At 36.9% G+C, this 13,921-nt stretch overlaps 1 protein-coding gene across 5 annotated transcripts in view; it reads left to right on the top strand.

The window, feature by feature from the left end:
* The window catches only part of DISC1 (DISC1 scaffold protein), a 184,977-nt gene that overhangs the window by 72,735 nt on the left and 98,321 nt on the right, over window positions 1–13,921 (top strand). For all 5 annotated transcript variants that reach the window (XR_013777150.1, XM_079330312.1, XM_079330314.1 and 2 more), the window contains exons 7-8: window positions 2,865–2,919; window positions 7,334–7,436. Coding sequence is in view for 4 of the 5 variants with exons in the window: in XM_079330312.1 (XP_079186438.1) it covers window positions 2,865–2,919; window positions 7,334–7,436 (158 nt within the window). In the remaining variant the exon portion in view is untranslated. The remainder of the gene's footprint in view (window positions 1–2,864; window positions 2,920–7,333; window positions 7,437–13,921) is intronic.

The following is a 13,921-nucleotide window of genomic DNA, read 5'->3' as shown; positions in this document are numbered from 1 at the left end:
GGTGGTTGTAAAAGAAAATGCTGTTTCTGGTTCAAGTCACATGTAACAGATCATGTTGGTAGAGTGAATCAGTATTGACTGCCTGGTTACTCTTGTGGGTCATTTCCTTGTCAGTTAATTGGAAAGCTTGTGAAGGGGCTTCTCTGTGACAGTGTTTTGTGGTAGAAGAAAACAACCTGGGAATAAATGTAGTTAAAAGCAGTTTGCAGTTGGTAACAATGGCTGGTTTGTACATGGTTTTGATTGCTGTGTGTGCACTGTGTGGTGGGTTAATCTCTGCAAGGGGTAAGGATTCCTCTGGTATCATTCTGAAGGCTAACAAGGATTTGAAACAGAATACTGCTGTGAAATTCTTACCATAAATAAAACAAATACACTTATAAGAGTCTGTGTGAATGCTGTATCTGTGACAAAAGGATCTTTAGATTTCAGTCTCTGGTTAATCCAGCTATCACTAGTTTGGGTCAAATTAATTGCTTACTAATGGTATCCTCTATTGATAAAAGTCAGATTAATATAAAATTCCATTAAAGCTATAGTTCCATAAAATGATCTTAAAACTCTAGTTCTGTTGTCATTGAAGTGACAGCGTTTGGTTCCTTATTTATTTTTCAGTGACTTGTTAGAGACTCATAAAAAAGAAATCCAGGCATAAAGAGTATGTTTTTTCTGACTTGGCATCTGGTCCTGAAAGTCTGCATGGATTGTGCATCCTTGTTAGCAATGCAGGTTGACAACTCAGTCCTAGTTTGCAGTACTGTTTTGGATGCATTGTCTCAAAAGAGGTTAAAAATTGATCTCTTCCTATTAGCTATGTGGGTGCTGCAGAGCAGTGAAATGTATGAACCTGTTGGGGGAGATTTCTGTGAGGAAAATAAACAGGTAAGATGAAGAGCACATGGAAGATATTTGTTAGAGTTGCCATCTGTATACTGTTCTTCTGGCTATAACTGCACTTCACATTTTATTATGGCCTGGATCTTTAGAGTTGAATTTTATGAGGCACTTTCAGTACAATTGGGTCAGTCACCCAGTATTCATTCAATTACACACTGCAGCCTTGCTGCTGCCCCTTGACATCTGTACACAAAGCCTGTCTTTTTTTTACATAACCTGACCAGCTCAGATGCCAGTTGTGGGAGATGCTGAAAGTCACTGGGAGCTCCAAAGCATAAGAAAAGAAGTGGCTAAATAGTTCATTCCCTCTGGCATGCCCAGAGGCAAGCAGGGAGCTGATAATGGCATCATTACACCAGCAATACTTTGTGTTTTGCACATGTATTGCTGTAGAAAAGGGAGAAATTTGAGACTGTGAGAAATGTCATTAAACACTTTTGCATAGGTGGCAGCTGCATTTCTGTTTGTTTCATTGCCCAGGCACTGGGGTGGTAATGAGGTGACAGGCTGGGCTGTAGATAGAAAAGGTGTGCGCTCCTTGAAGCAGGGTTTTGGGGACAGCAATGCAAATGGATGCCTCATTAATGTGATTAAATGGTATTCTGAATTCTGCCTCTGAGGCTGTTTCACTCCTGTGTGCAGTTGATAAGATGGTCCAACCAGTCATTCTGTAGGTGATCAGTAGCTGAGTGCAACTCCAACTTCACATGCTTTGGGACTCATGCTCATGAAAATGCTGGCCCTTGAAATAGGGCTCAGTATGTGCTGTGCTTGGAAAATAAGGGCAGGCTCTCAGAATAAAACAGAAACGCATAGAAAAGAGAAATCCATAGGCAGCAGGAGCTGTGTGCATGTCAGAGCAGGCGCTTGGTCATGGTGTGCTTTCTGAATAAGTGGCTTCTGTTTCTTCCACCTGTAAAATGAATACAACTCTGCCTTGTCATGCAAGGGAATCACTGAAATAAATCCAGTGAGAAAAGCTCAGAAATATATTGTTGGTTCTTATTTGGGAAAAATAGTATCAGGAGGTCATGAAAGAAGTAGTGTTTTTATAACACAGGTGTGAGGAAAAATTGAGATGCTGCTAATGGGGAGTGCTGACTGTCACGTACACAGACCTGAGGTGTTTGACAGAAAAGAAAATAGCGTGTGATAAAGTAATTGAACACTGTATAAAAATTGTGTACCTCCTAAGAGAGATGGGAGTATTAAAGTTGCAAAAATAACCTCTCTCCTAACTCCCAGTGTTTGATTTGACTTGGATTTTTGAACTTCATGTTAAAAATGTAAATGATGGGTTTATTTACAAGAACCAAAGGCACGAGTTAATGTTTGATTTGGTAATATAAAATTAGGAAGCCCACATGCTTGTAATATGTGGGAGAAAACCTTGCATTTTATTCATATAAGCATGGGTGATGCCTCAATTTCAGCCCACTGTTCCATCAATTTGGTACAAATATTTAGTAAGTTTTTATGGATCAATAGAAACTGAGTACTGGTGTTTCACATAAAATTACTGTGAGAACAAGTTACTATAGTTGGGCTTTTTCTGATAGTGTTGAAAACTGGGTTGTAATAGGATAGTAAACTTCCAGTTTTTTGTGTCAGAAATGCCTTTCTGTTAGGTTTTTGGAAGATAGTCTAGCAAAGGACCAGTCCTAGACATTGCTGGGAACTTCTAAGTTTACTTTAGGTATTATGATTACACAAATAATCATAATTGTGTTTCAAATGGTAACTAAAATCTGTACACTCATTAATAAAGTACTGTAAAGGTGATGTTGGTTAGTCACTAGCATCTCTGAAACTAAGTGTAGTTTTGTCTTGATATTGACTCTGTTGTGTTTGTATGAGTCAGCTTAACACTTTATTTCCATATGAAAATGTATCTTGTGTAGCAGGCCATGTTGAGCAGAGGTTAATTTATTTCATGTATTTATTTATTTTATTTTAATTCCTTCTAGCCTTCAGGAGAAAGAACAATTGTTCAGCACATCCATTAAAGAAACTACTGCCAAAGTAAGTACATATTTTCAATTCATCAGGATATTTACAGAAGCAGATCATAGCATGTGTCTTAATATATTGCCTTTGTTTTAGGAAGTTGGTTTTGTGGTGTTCCTTCTAAGAAGATTTTGCACACAAATATTTTTAAACATGAAAAGCCCTCCCCAGCTTTGTTTGAACCAGCCACAGGAATTAAAATACTTCTGGAAGGAGATGGAGTAATCTCTTCTCTTTCAGTTTTTTTTACTAGTGATCAATCCTTTTGATCAGGTCTCTATTCAGGAGCAGACTCCTCAACTTCATGAAGTCATGAATGTTTTGGCTCTTGATATAGAATCTCTTACTTTGCCCTCTAACTTTTGTTGGTGTGAAAGGAAGAGCATAAATGAAGTACCTTCCCCCGCCTCCACCATTTAACTAATAATCTAGCCATCAATCTCATTTTCATACTCTTTAAAAATACAATGGAAAGTGGTGTAACATAATTTTTGTTTCTAACTAGAAATGTTAATACTTTATCTTTCTTACTTCATGGGCTCCTTTCAAGAAGTAGAACACTGAAGTTTTATTTCAGAATGACCCAGTTACTCCATGAATGCTCTAGAAAAAAAAATCCATTTACTCTAGCCAATTCACATAGTTCTATGGAAACAGGAAGTGAAAAATAATTCTGGGTTTTTATTAATACTGAATGTATACTCTGAAATGATCTTTTTTTTTGTGTTTTCTCTAATAGCACTCACCTAAACCAGTAAAAATTTTATCCTTCATATTGTGTTCTTCCTAATCCTCTTAACCAACACTATCACTGTGCACTGTTAAAATGATAGTTTGAAGAATGCATCACATTACCTCTTCTTTCTTCTCTTTCACTTTATTTTGAACTAATTTTCTCTATTACTTGGTAATGTCCACTTCTTGGGAAAATTAATATAGACATGAATAATGATTCCCCCTGTATTTTTTAAATGACTATGAATAAAGTATCAAGGAAATTATTGTAACTGACCTACAGCTCATCTACTAAAATGAATGAGATGTTCAGTAGCTCAAAGTGATGTTTCAAGTGTTGTTTCAAGCTATTTGCAAGCTAAAACAGAAGGTACGAAATTTGCCTTTTCCCCAGAAAATGTCTCATGAGGTTTTATTTTATCACCATAGTATCTAGAGGCTTTTTCAATAACAGCTGAAACATTGGTAACAGTACAGAAGTCTGAAGTAGAATTTGACAGCTCTTTTTTTTTTTTTTTTTTTTTAATTTTCAATAGATAAAGTACAATTAAATTTTATTTCATTCCTATGTGATGGAATTTTTAGAGAAGATAAATAGAAAGCATGTAGCAAGACTCCTCCAAATAATTTCCTATTTAGCTTATTCATATAATCTCATCCTATTATTTTCAACTCAAAATAAATAGAGCTGGTCTTTTAAACCTTTTTATTGTATAGGGAAAACATTCCTTTGTCAAAGGTCTTTCCTTTTCCCCTGTGCCACTGGCATTTCTATGGCCTATTCTGCTTCATCTCTTTGTTTTCAGCTGTGGCTGTAAAAGCTAACTTCTGCCTGCTAATGAAGAAAGTGCTGTCCCTTATTCACCACCTTCCTTCAGAAATTAATATCTGCTTTCAGTAATGGCAGGACTGAGCTGTGTGAGAGACCAGGTAGACTATTGCTTCCTTTAGGCAGTGTTAGCAGAATTTCTTTATCTTTTCCAAGGTGCTGTTTTAAAGAAACATGAAGGTTACTCAAAACTTATTTTCTCTTGAAGTGATTGGAGAGCGAATTTCAGTGCTTTACTTGCTGTCCTTGTCCCTGTTTTTCCTGCTTTAGATTAACATCATTTGCTGGGAAGATGGAAGAGGATGACAATGGGCAAACTTGCCTTTGATATTTTGCTGTTTTTCATCTTCATTCCACATCTTTGCTAACCAGCTTCCTACTGGTTTCAGATAGACTGCTGTTTTGAGTAATATTTCAGTCTAAATGCAGATTTGTAAGGTATATTCCTAAACAAGAGCCTTCCAAAAAAAAAAAAAAAAGAAAACCAAAAAAACCCCCGAAAACCAAGTCTGCTTCAAAAAATCCTCAAAAAACACTGAAGAGGATTTAAAATAAATACAGTAATACTTGGCTGCAAAAACACTTTCCTGAAACTGAAGGAGATTTTTTAGACTTGGAGCTGGTCTGTGGGTCACAACAGTCTGGTCCCTGAGAGCAGGAAAAGGGCTTTGCTGGGGCCACAGGCCCCTGCAGTCAGGCTGGTTACAGAAGGATTCCAGTGGTCACTGGAAGCCCAGGACACTGGCTCTGTGGATGTTCATCATCTTTGTTAGCTAAGAAATTACCTTTCCTTTGTGGCTGAGTAAGCTACTGTAATGAATAATGGTATCTGTTGTGAAGATACAATAATTATAAAAAATGAAAAGAATTGGAGCTTGTAGAGTAGGCCTGATGTAATGTGGAAGCAGTGCCATTATTTTAGGGGATATTACTTTGTCTTTCCCGTTTGCTCATTTAGTTTTGTTGAACTATGCCATATGATAGGTCTGAAGATTAATGTTGTTCATTTATCTGCAGAATGCATGTGACATAGATACAAGCAGTGGCCCAGCAACCTACTTATCTCCTGTTCCAGAAGAATCATCTCTGAGTTGGAGGGACTGCCTTTCTGCCTCTGGTCCCTGACTTTGGTCCATTAATAAAGAGTGCCAGCAAGCTTTGTTCTGACAGGGGGGCTTACAAAGTGGACAGTGCTCACTAGAAACTGATTAAACATCCCAGCTTATTTTGCATAATTGCCAAACAGCTGTCTAGTGATAATGACTTTAACTTACTACCAGCATGGGATATATTCATGGAGTTTTCCTGGAACTGAAAGATTTCCCATCTAATTGCAATTCACTGAGCCATTCAATGCCCCTAAAGAGAGTGTACTGCTCAGAAAGAAGTCATTAAAAACTTTCAGATTTATTTTGGAGATGGGAGACAGAAATGGCCTTTGGGTTTTTTAGGCACATTTGTTCACCTCTGACAGGTTTGGGGTTTTAAAAACATTTTAACTGAATTAGCTGGTGAGTCACCTAGAAGGGGGTACTGAAACAAATTGAAATATCTGTGAATTTAAATTTATAGTAGGGCAGAATCCATGTGTGTTTTTAAATTAATAGGATGACTCTTTACAAGTAACAGTTTCTGCTTAGAGGATAGTTCTGTTGACTCAAAAAACCCCAGATAATCTCAGTAAAGGAAGAGGGTGTTATTAATTTAAAAGGATTTAAAGCTAGTGTTATATATGAATTATCATCATTTAATTGTACAAAAGATAAAACATTAGAACCACAAAGTTTTGCTCTTTAAAAAGTGATGTGAAAACTGTGTCTCTGCTAATAAGCATAGCACTTGTATTTGAGGAAGGAAAAATAAAAGTGAAGGAAGGCAGGGAAATTTCTCTCTGGAGATTTTCTTTTACATGACATTTCTGATCTGATCTGACCTATCTTGACTATTGCTTTAGTTTTGGTTGCAATGAATGCAGTGTTTTCTTAAGTGTCAGCTACTATTTTAAGAAAGAGTTTGGCACCTGCCTCTGGAGCAAGAGATTTGCTTCAGTTCAGTGAAGGGTTTTTGTTTGTTCATTTTGCTTTTCTTCCCAAATGATGCAATGATGCAATTTTTGAATATGTAGGATTTGTATAAATTTTGCATGCTGCATAAGCTCTTTCTGAGGTGGCAATGTACACTGAAATGTAAAGTACAGAAACAGCTGGGTTTCCTTTATAGTTTTTTTTTCTCTATTTTTTCTCTCCATGTTTTCAATACCAAACCATATTTATTGCTGAAGGACCTCTAGTTAAAAGATAACAAAGAGAGCAAGGGGAATTCAGAAACCTGAACCCTCATAATCTGATTGTGAAACAAAGTACATTATCAAGCTGGTATAGCCTTATTTGTTGTCTGTGCAAAAAATAAGGCTGCTTTGCCTTTTTTCAGTTAAAATGCAGAGCATGGTAGATTTTGTATAAAAATCAGTGCACATTGTATGTTATAGAATTTTAGTCTCCAAATACTGGGTTACTTATGCTCCACTTCAAGCATGATAACTAATACTGAAATTGTGCAGAATTTGTGAGATGGCCTTTCTTCTTTGTGCAGCCTCAGTATGTAGTAGTGAACATGTCCTCTCTCATGCAGGTAGCTAATGCTAATACCATTTCCTGTTTTAATAATAGAATGTGCAGCACTGCCTGGAAATTTTGATTCAATGTTTGGTGTTTCTGTAAAGACATCACTTTTTATTAAGCTTTTTTACCTTGCTGCAGGATGTTATGTCATGTCTGTTAACCAAGAACATTTGAAGCCCCATTTCAACTGCCTTATACTTTTACATGAATGAATTCTATATCATGGCTGTCTGCCTCAATTTAGGTTTGCACGAGTCAGAAACTCTGCAGTACTTTGAGGAGGAAAGTGAGTGATATTGAGACTCAACTACCAGCTCTACTCGAAGCCAAAGTGCTGGCTGTTTCAGGTAAGTTTTAAGAAGGATTACAGTGTTAAGGAGTGTCTTAGAGCAGTTATTGACCTCTTTGTGACAGACTTGTTAGGAAAAGTTGTTCATGTGCTTGTGTAGATCCCTAAAAGTTGTGGCCAGCCTGTCAGAACAGGGCTATGCCATGCCTTGTGTAAGGTACTTCAGGTCCCTCTCCACATTTTGGAGCTCCTGGCAAAGCTGGTGCTGTGTGGTGGACCATTAACATGCAAAACACGTGGTATTTTTCCATAGTAGCTGTTCCAGGACTGCTCAAGTTACATTCTTAGAGCTGTCTAGCTAAGTTGAAAATGTATGGCTAAGGTATCATAATTACAAGTCTGGCTTTAAATGACACTTTAAAATGGAATACAATAATTGGCAGCTTCTGCTATTCAGATCATTAAACAACTAATGTTGGCAGCAAAAGAGCACTTTCATCCTTGGAGCACTCGTGCATGCTATTTACAACCAATAAAACACTGAAATGTGATTACAGAGTGTGATACATGCCACTTGCTTGGGATTACTGCACTGTTCAAAAAGGCAAATCACAGTCCTTCCTTTTAGGTTGGAGGAGTGGGTTTTCTAATTCAGCAAAGGGTTGGGAAATTCTTCAGTAGGTGTCTTGGAGAGGAAGCTGAGTAGAAGGAAATGTGGAATAGAGTGCAAGGAATTTTCCAGCGTTACACCAAGTAAAGAAAGGCTAAAGGGTTTTTGATACCTTATATCCAGATGAGATGTAGCTCTCCATATATGATTTATCTTTTCAATTATATGCAAGCATCTCTGTTGCAAACACAAATTATTTTAAAATGAAACCTTGTGCAGTGTCACGTTTTGTTTGCCAAATGTGGATAACGTCAGGCTTAAGCAAAGTCCCAAAGGAAATTAAAGCCCAGATCTTGTATTGAGCATGCTCGATTTCCTTACTTCTCATAACACCTTTTAAAAATGGAAATCCTTTTTATTTCTCTCTCCATGTCTAAGAGGCAAACCAGGCAATCGTCCTTCTCTACCCTTAGACTGTTTAAATGTAGGTAATTTTCTCACTATCAGAAAAGGGGTTCTATGGCTTGGGAACAAAACAGCCCATAAACTGGACGTGCAACTACATGTAGGAAGCAGTTGGCCAGAAAAGCTGTATCTCAGTCTGACACTTGGAGAGAGTGAATGACAGCTTGAGGATCATTTCCAAAACATTCATAACAGCATTTTATACTTGCTAGCTCTTAAAAGAGGTTGCTTGTTTCAGGAGTGAATTCCAAAGGCAATTTAATGCTGCTCTTTCTATAAACTGTTTTTACAATTGTTTGACTGCCTTTCTATGCTTTTTAAGAACTATCAGTTCAATTTCTTTGTACTGATATAAGCACCGTTTCTTTTTTTACTCTTACTTCAGAGAATTTTAATGACTGTGAATGGTACAATTCTAATTTGTTGCTAAGGCAAAATTCTGCATGATGTGGTTAAAAACCGAGAACAAAATGGATAATGTAATTTCTTTACCTTATTGTAAGGTAGAGATGCATTTTGTCAATGTGCTGGCACTTGTTTATGTAAAATGCAGTTATGCACATAGAGGACACAGTAGATACAAGAGTAAAAAGAAAATTATTTCTCTGAAGACCTGGAAGCAAAAAAAAAAAAAAAAAAAAAAAACCCTGAAAACACACGAAATAGCTTTAGAGCATGAGGTGAATAAAATCAGAAAAGCCAATATATAGAGTGAGTTGCAGCTAGCTAGCAGAGAAGCAAACCAGGAAGAAAAGATTTTATAAATGCAGAAGAAGAAAGAGGAAGGAAGAGGTAAAAATAGTGACAGTTGTGTAGTTGTTTTTTAACTTAGTAAGGCAAAACCAGTGATTAGTCGACAACGGAGAAGGCTAAATTACTTGAGTTTCTATGTATTCCTGTATTAGGAGTTAATGAATGACACCTGTTAAGGAAGGCATGGTTAAGAACCAGGTCTTAACTTCTAAATACTGGCTAAAATTTAAGCTAGATTCATTATATATATATATATATATATATATATATATATATATATATATATTCCCTGATCTCTCAGTCAACGATGTTAATGAACAGCCTGGGTATACTCAATTGTTACAAGTTAGAAGAATGTTCAGTAACATGCATTTATTTAAGGACAGTCTTGGAACAGTGTGGTGTTCAGAAAGAATTACAATGTGCGTTTGTAAATATGCAGTAATAATCAGTTTAGTGGTTGTAGTTAGAGGTTTCCATTTAGTTTGGAAACATCAGGCAGGGTTAAATGTCTGTTACTCCTATTTCTTATGTAGCAGTTTGATAATTCATTCAGACAGTTTCTTCAAGAACACTACTAATAGATACTGAGAACTGTTTTTCTCTATACAAATGTCACATGATTTTTTATTAAAGTAGCATTTTTCTTGAGGAAGCAGTAAGAGTTAAGTGACTTTGGAATAGTGTCAAAGCAAAAAGGTGACTGTATCCCAAAAGTTAGATTAGATGAGCTAAAGAATAGAGTTATTAAGTGAAAATTAGCTTTCAGAGCTTATATGTGGTGACTTAATGATGTGATGACTTGGAAAGCCTGATATATACCTCAGCCTTTAATGGCTTTCTTGACAGCTTCAGACAACATTCATTTGCTACATGGACTCTACTTTCTAATACAAATGCATTGATTTAAAATACTGATGTATTGGCACCAAAAAATGGGAGAATATAGTTGATATTACTTTTGGAGGAAAATACCATGAAAAATGCAATGTAAGCATAAGTTCTGTTAGTCTTATCAGTGTAATACCATGGAATTTAAGGCTATATGATAAATTATATGTAAAGATGTAAGAGACAGTACTATGTATATAAATGCCTCTCCTTCCTATTTTTTCACCCTGGGAAGAAGTATAAATTTAAATTTGGAAGAAAAAAGAAAGTTTGTGAATATTTGGGTTATTGAAGGCTATAAAATAAATGCAATTTAATTCCAGTGAGCTTTCTAATGGGAAAAAGGAAAGAAGCCCACACTTACATGTTCAAGATTTTCTATCAACAAATGCAATTCAGAACCTTTAAATCAACACCTCACTCACATCTGATTGGCCTATTGGGACAAATAACTAATAGTTAATACTCTGGAGGTGCCAGTCCAGAATTTCCCTCCAGACATAATTAGAAGGATCCTATATTGTTCCAGTTATTAAGTCAGGAGCTTTAGGTAATTACAGATAAAAAGTACTCTTGATGTCATGAGTTGTTAATGTTGATGTACACATTTGTAAATTCTCATTTATGAACTATTATAATTTAGCATCTAATAGGTACTTTTTTTCATTATTAAAAAGCCTTTTAATGTCAGTGCTTAGAAACCTGCATGTAATTTTTCTAACAGCTGCTTCTTACTGTGGCTCTTAACATGCTTGTAAAATTTTGTAGTCAGTTATAGGAAGACCATGACAGTATGTGATACTCTGTTCTTTCTTTCAGTATTGTGTTGCTATTTAGCATGAAATTTTTCTAGGGGATAAATTAATTTCAGATTAAATAATTTGAAGCTGGTAAGAAAATTCAAATAGCATGATGTTTCAGCAAGTGTGACCATAACTGTAGAAATATTATTGAAACTTATTTTCATACTGTGAGCTGTTTTACACAAGAAGAAATAATAAGAAATGGTGTTTCTGATGTTTCCTTAGCGAGAAAATAATTTGGGAATAGGAGGGAAGATGTAAACTAAAATGAATTTTTAGTCCCATTTCATTTCTTTCCTATATTTGAATCAAAGGTTTATGGAGATACATTTTACAGTGTTTTCATAAACTCTTTGAGAACTTTTTTTCTTCTTGAGAATGCATATTAGCATGGGACTAAATAGCCAGAAAGTGGCTTAATGGGAAGCTAAGCAGGCATGAATGAAATACTGTGTTTATTATCAATGTGTGCATTATATTGTGTAGTTATCCATGAGATGCATGTCATTAATTTTCCTTCTGTTTTTGGAAACACAAATTAGATCCAAACACAGAAGTTGGAGTGAGGTAACTTGTAGTTTGAAAAGTTTAAAATTATCTATACCAATAAGAGATCATGTGTCATGGTCCTATAAATGTCATTACCTCTATTTCATTAAGTTCTAGCAAGTGGGAGCTGCTTGGAAATTATATTGTGGGATGATTTCCAGCAGTACAGTAAGATTTATTCCTTATGTCAAATACTAGATAGCATATTTCACAAAGCCTAATGTTGGGGCTGTTGCTTCTTTGACTGCTCTTTGATGCTCATTTAGGGCAAGTGCTGCATGGATCCAGCTGTAACAAAAAGAGACCCCAGCTTTCCAGGTTTTGTGCTGTATTCCTGTTGGGAATGAGTTTGTCAGAGAGGGGACAGAGCCATCAGGATGGAAGATGCCAGTGCAGACGGAAGGATGTTTTCAGCCATCCATCTGTGGTTTATGTTAATGTGGATGCCTTGTTTTCATGCTCCTGCTCCTGTAATCTGCAATTTCATTCAGAAATATGAATGGACACATAGTTCTTGGTATGATGCCGAGTTCTCCCCCAGATGTGCCACAGACAGCTCTTAATTTGTCCTTCACTGGAAGGTAGTGCTGTTCCTGGTTTCTTTTTCTGTTTCTGAGAACTGTTGTTTGGTAATGGTTGCAGAACTTGCCTAGTCTTTGAGCCAAAAATAACAATGCTGCTTTGTGCCTTCTCTTGAAGGCTCAGTTTTTTGATTAATTGGAGACCAATAGAGGGCTGCATCTTGTCAGATGACATAGCTGGTTCCACACTCACCTATTCCTGATTCCAGCAGCAGCCTGGGTTGATGGATCTCAGCGTATTGAGATTAATGCAACTTCATTCCCACAACACTCACTTTATACTGCCCAAAATAAAATTTGCCACCATGTATTGGTGCAAGCAGTGTACTTCCTGGCACACCTGTTAACTAATATGAAAAATAATGCTAGTGAGTCCCCCAAACCAATTCTGAAATGGTCCCTCAGACTTCAGACAGCTCTGTGTTGTGGTTTGTCCCCAGCCAGAAGTAAAGTACTATGTGGATGTTTTCTCTGCTCCCAGTGAGGGAAGAGAATTGGAAAAAAGAAAGTAAAACTTGTGGGTTGAGATAAGAACAGTTTAATAACTGAAGCAAAATAAAAGATAATAATAGTAATGATAAAAATAACAGCAATAATAATGATAGTGGAGAGTGAGAGAAGCATAAAGCCCCAACACAGGCAAGTGATGCAAAATACCTATCAAGTGACACTTACCACCCACAGCCCACTTCCAGGCAGATATTGGTCCCTCCCAGCCAACTCCCCCAGTTTATTTGCTGAGTATGATGTTCTCTGTTATGGAATAGCCCTTTATCTGGTTTGAATCAGCTGTCTTGCCCATGCCCCTCCCAGCTTTTGGTATATTTGCTTGCAGAGCATGGGAAACTGAGATGTTCTTGATTTTAGACTAAGAACTGCTCAGCAACAATTATAAACATCAATCTGTTATCACATTATTCTCTGCCTAAGTCCAAAACACAGCACTAAGAAGAAAATTAACTCTATCCAGCTGAAACCAGGACATTATGCTGTTTGTCTTTTTAATCTCATGTTCAAGTCAGACTGCTGGATGTTACTGACTTTCAGTGAACTTCAAGGGGATTCATTGGAGCTGAAGTTCCAGCATGGTATGTGACCAGACAGCAGAAAATCTTCTCTTCTGTTGGAGAAGTCAGTCATGAAACAAGTCACTCTCTTCCACTCCTCTTACCTAAGCATCTATCTCTGGACCAACAGAGAAGGTCAAGTTATCTTTTTGGCAGCTCCTTTTCTGTGGTTTTGTGCTCACAGGAGACCTGTTAGATGGGAGAGCTGCCAAGGGAAGGTGCTATCACCCTGCAGAAAGGCTGTGCTGTGGTCTGGAGGGCATGAGAGAAAACACTTGTGGAAGGGGACAGTGATGTCTCTCTTTGCATTGTTACTACTGATTTGAAATGTTATTACTTTGGGGTTTGTTTGTGCTCCCCACTGCCCCCGTGTTGTTCTGTGGTGACTGATTCAGTCCAGGTACAAGGGGCTCTCTGTGACTGAGAATTGCTCCTCCAAATGTGTGTCTGTGGGGTCTCTCACCTTCTAGCTGGCAATTACCTTTCAGGATCACATCATTCATGTAGTTGTGTTAGGCTTCATGAAAGCATTGACATGTGTTATTGCTTCAAAACAATAATTGCAATTCAAATGTGCTGGATTTCTGTAAAACGTTTCAGTAGAAAACAGTCAGTAGACTGTCCCTCATTTGCAGTTTATTTTGTCAGAGGTGCAAACACACTGGCAGTCCTTCCAGAATCTTACATTTCTATCATGCCTTTAGCTTTTTCCCTTTTCTTTGTGAGTAGGTGAATGATATTTATTTTCTTCATATTCTTTTGTGGTGTTGAAATCACTTTGTATTCTCATTAATCACAGGGTGAAAGATTTTCAGCCTTGAATT

The sequence above is a fragment of the Erithacus rubecula genome (genome assembly GCF_903797595.1).
Source record: "Erithacus rubecula genome assembly, chromosome: 2".
NCBI classification, from domain to species: Eukaryota; Metazoa; Chordata; class Aves; order Passeriformes; family Muscicapidae; genus Erithacus; species Erithacus rubecula.
This window is presented reverse-complemented; position numbering and strand designations above follow the sequence as displayed.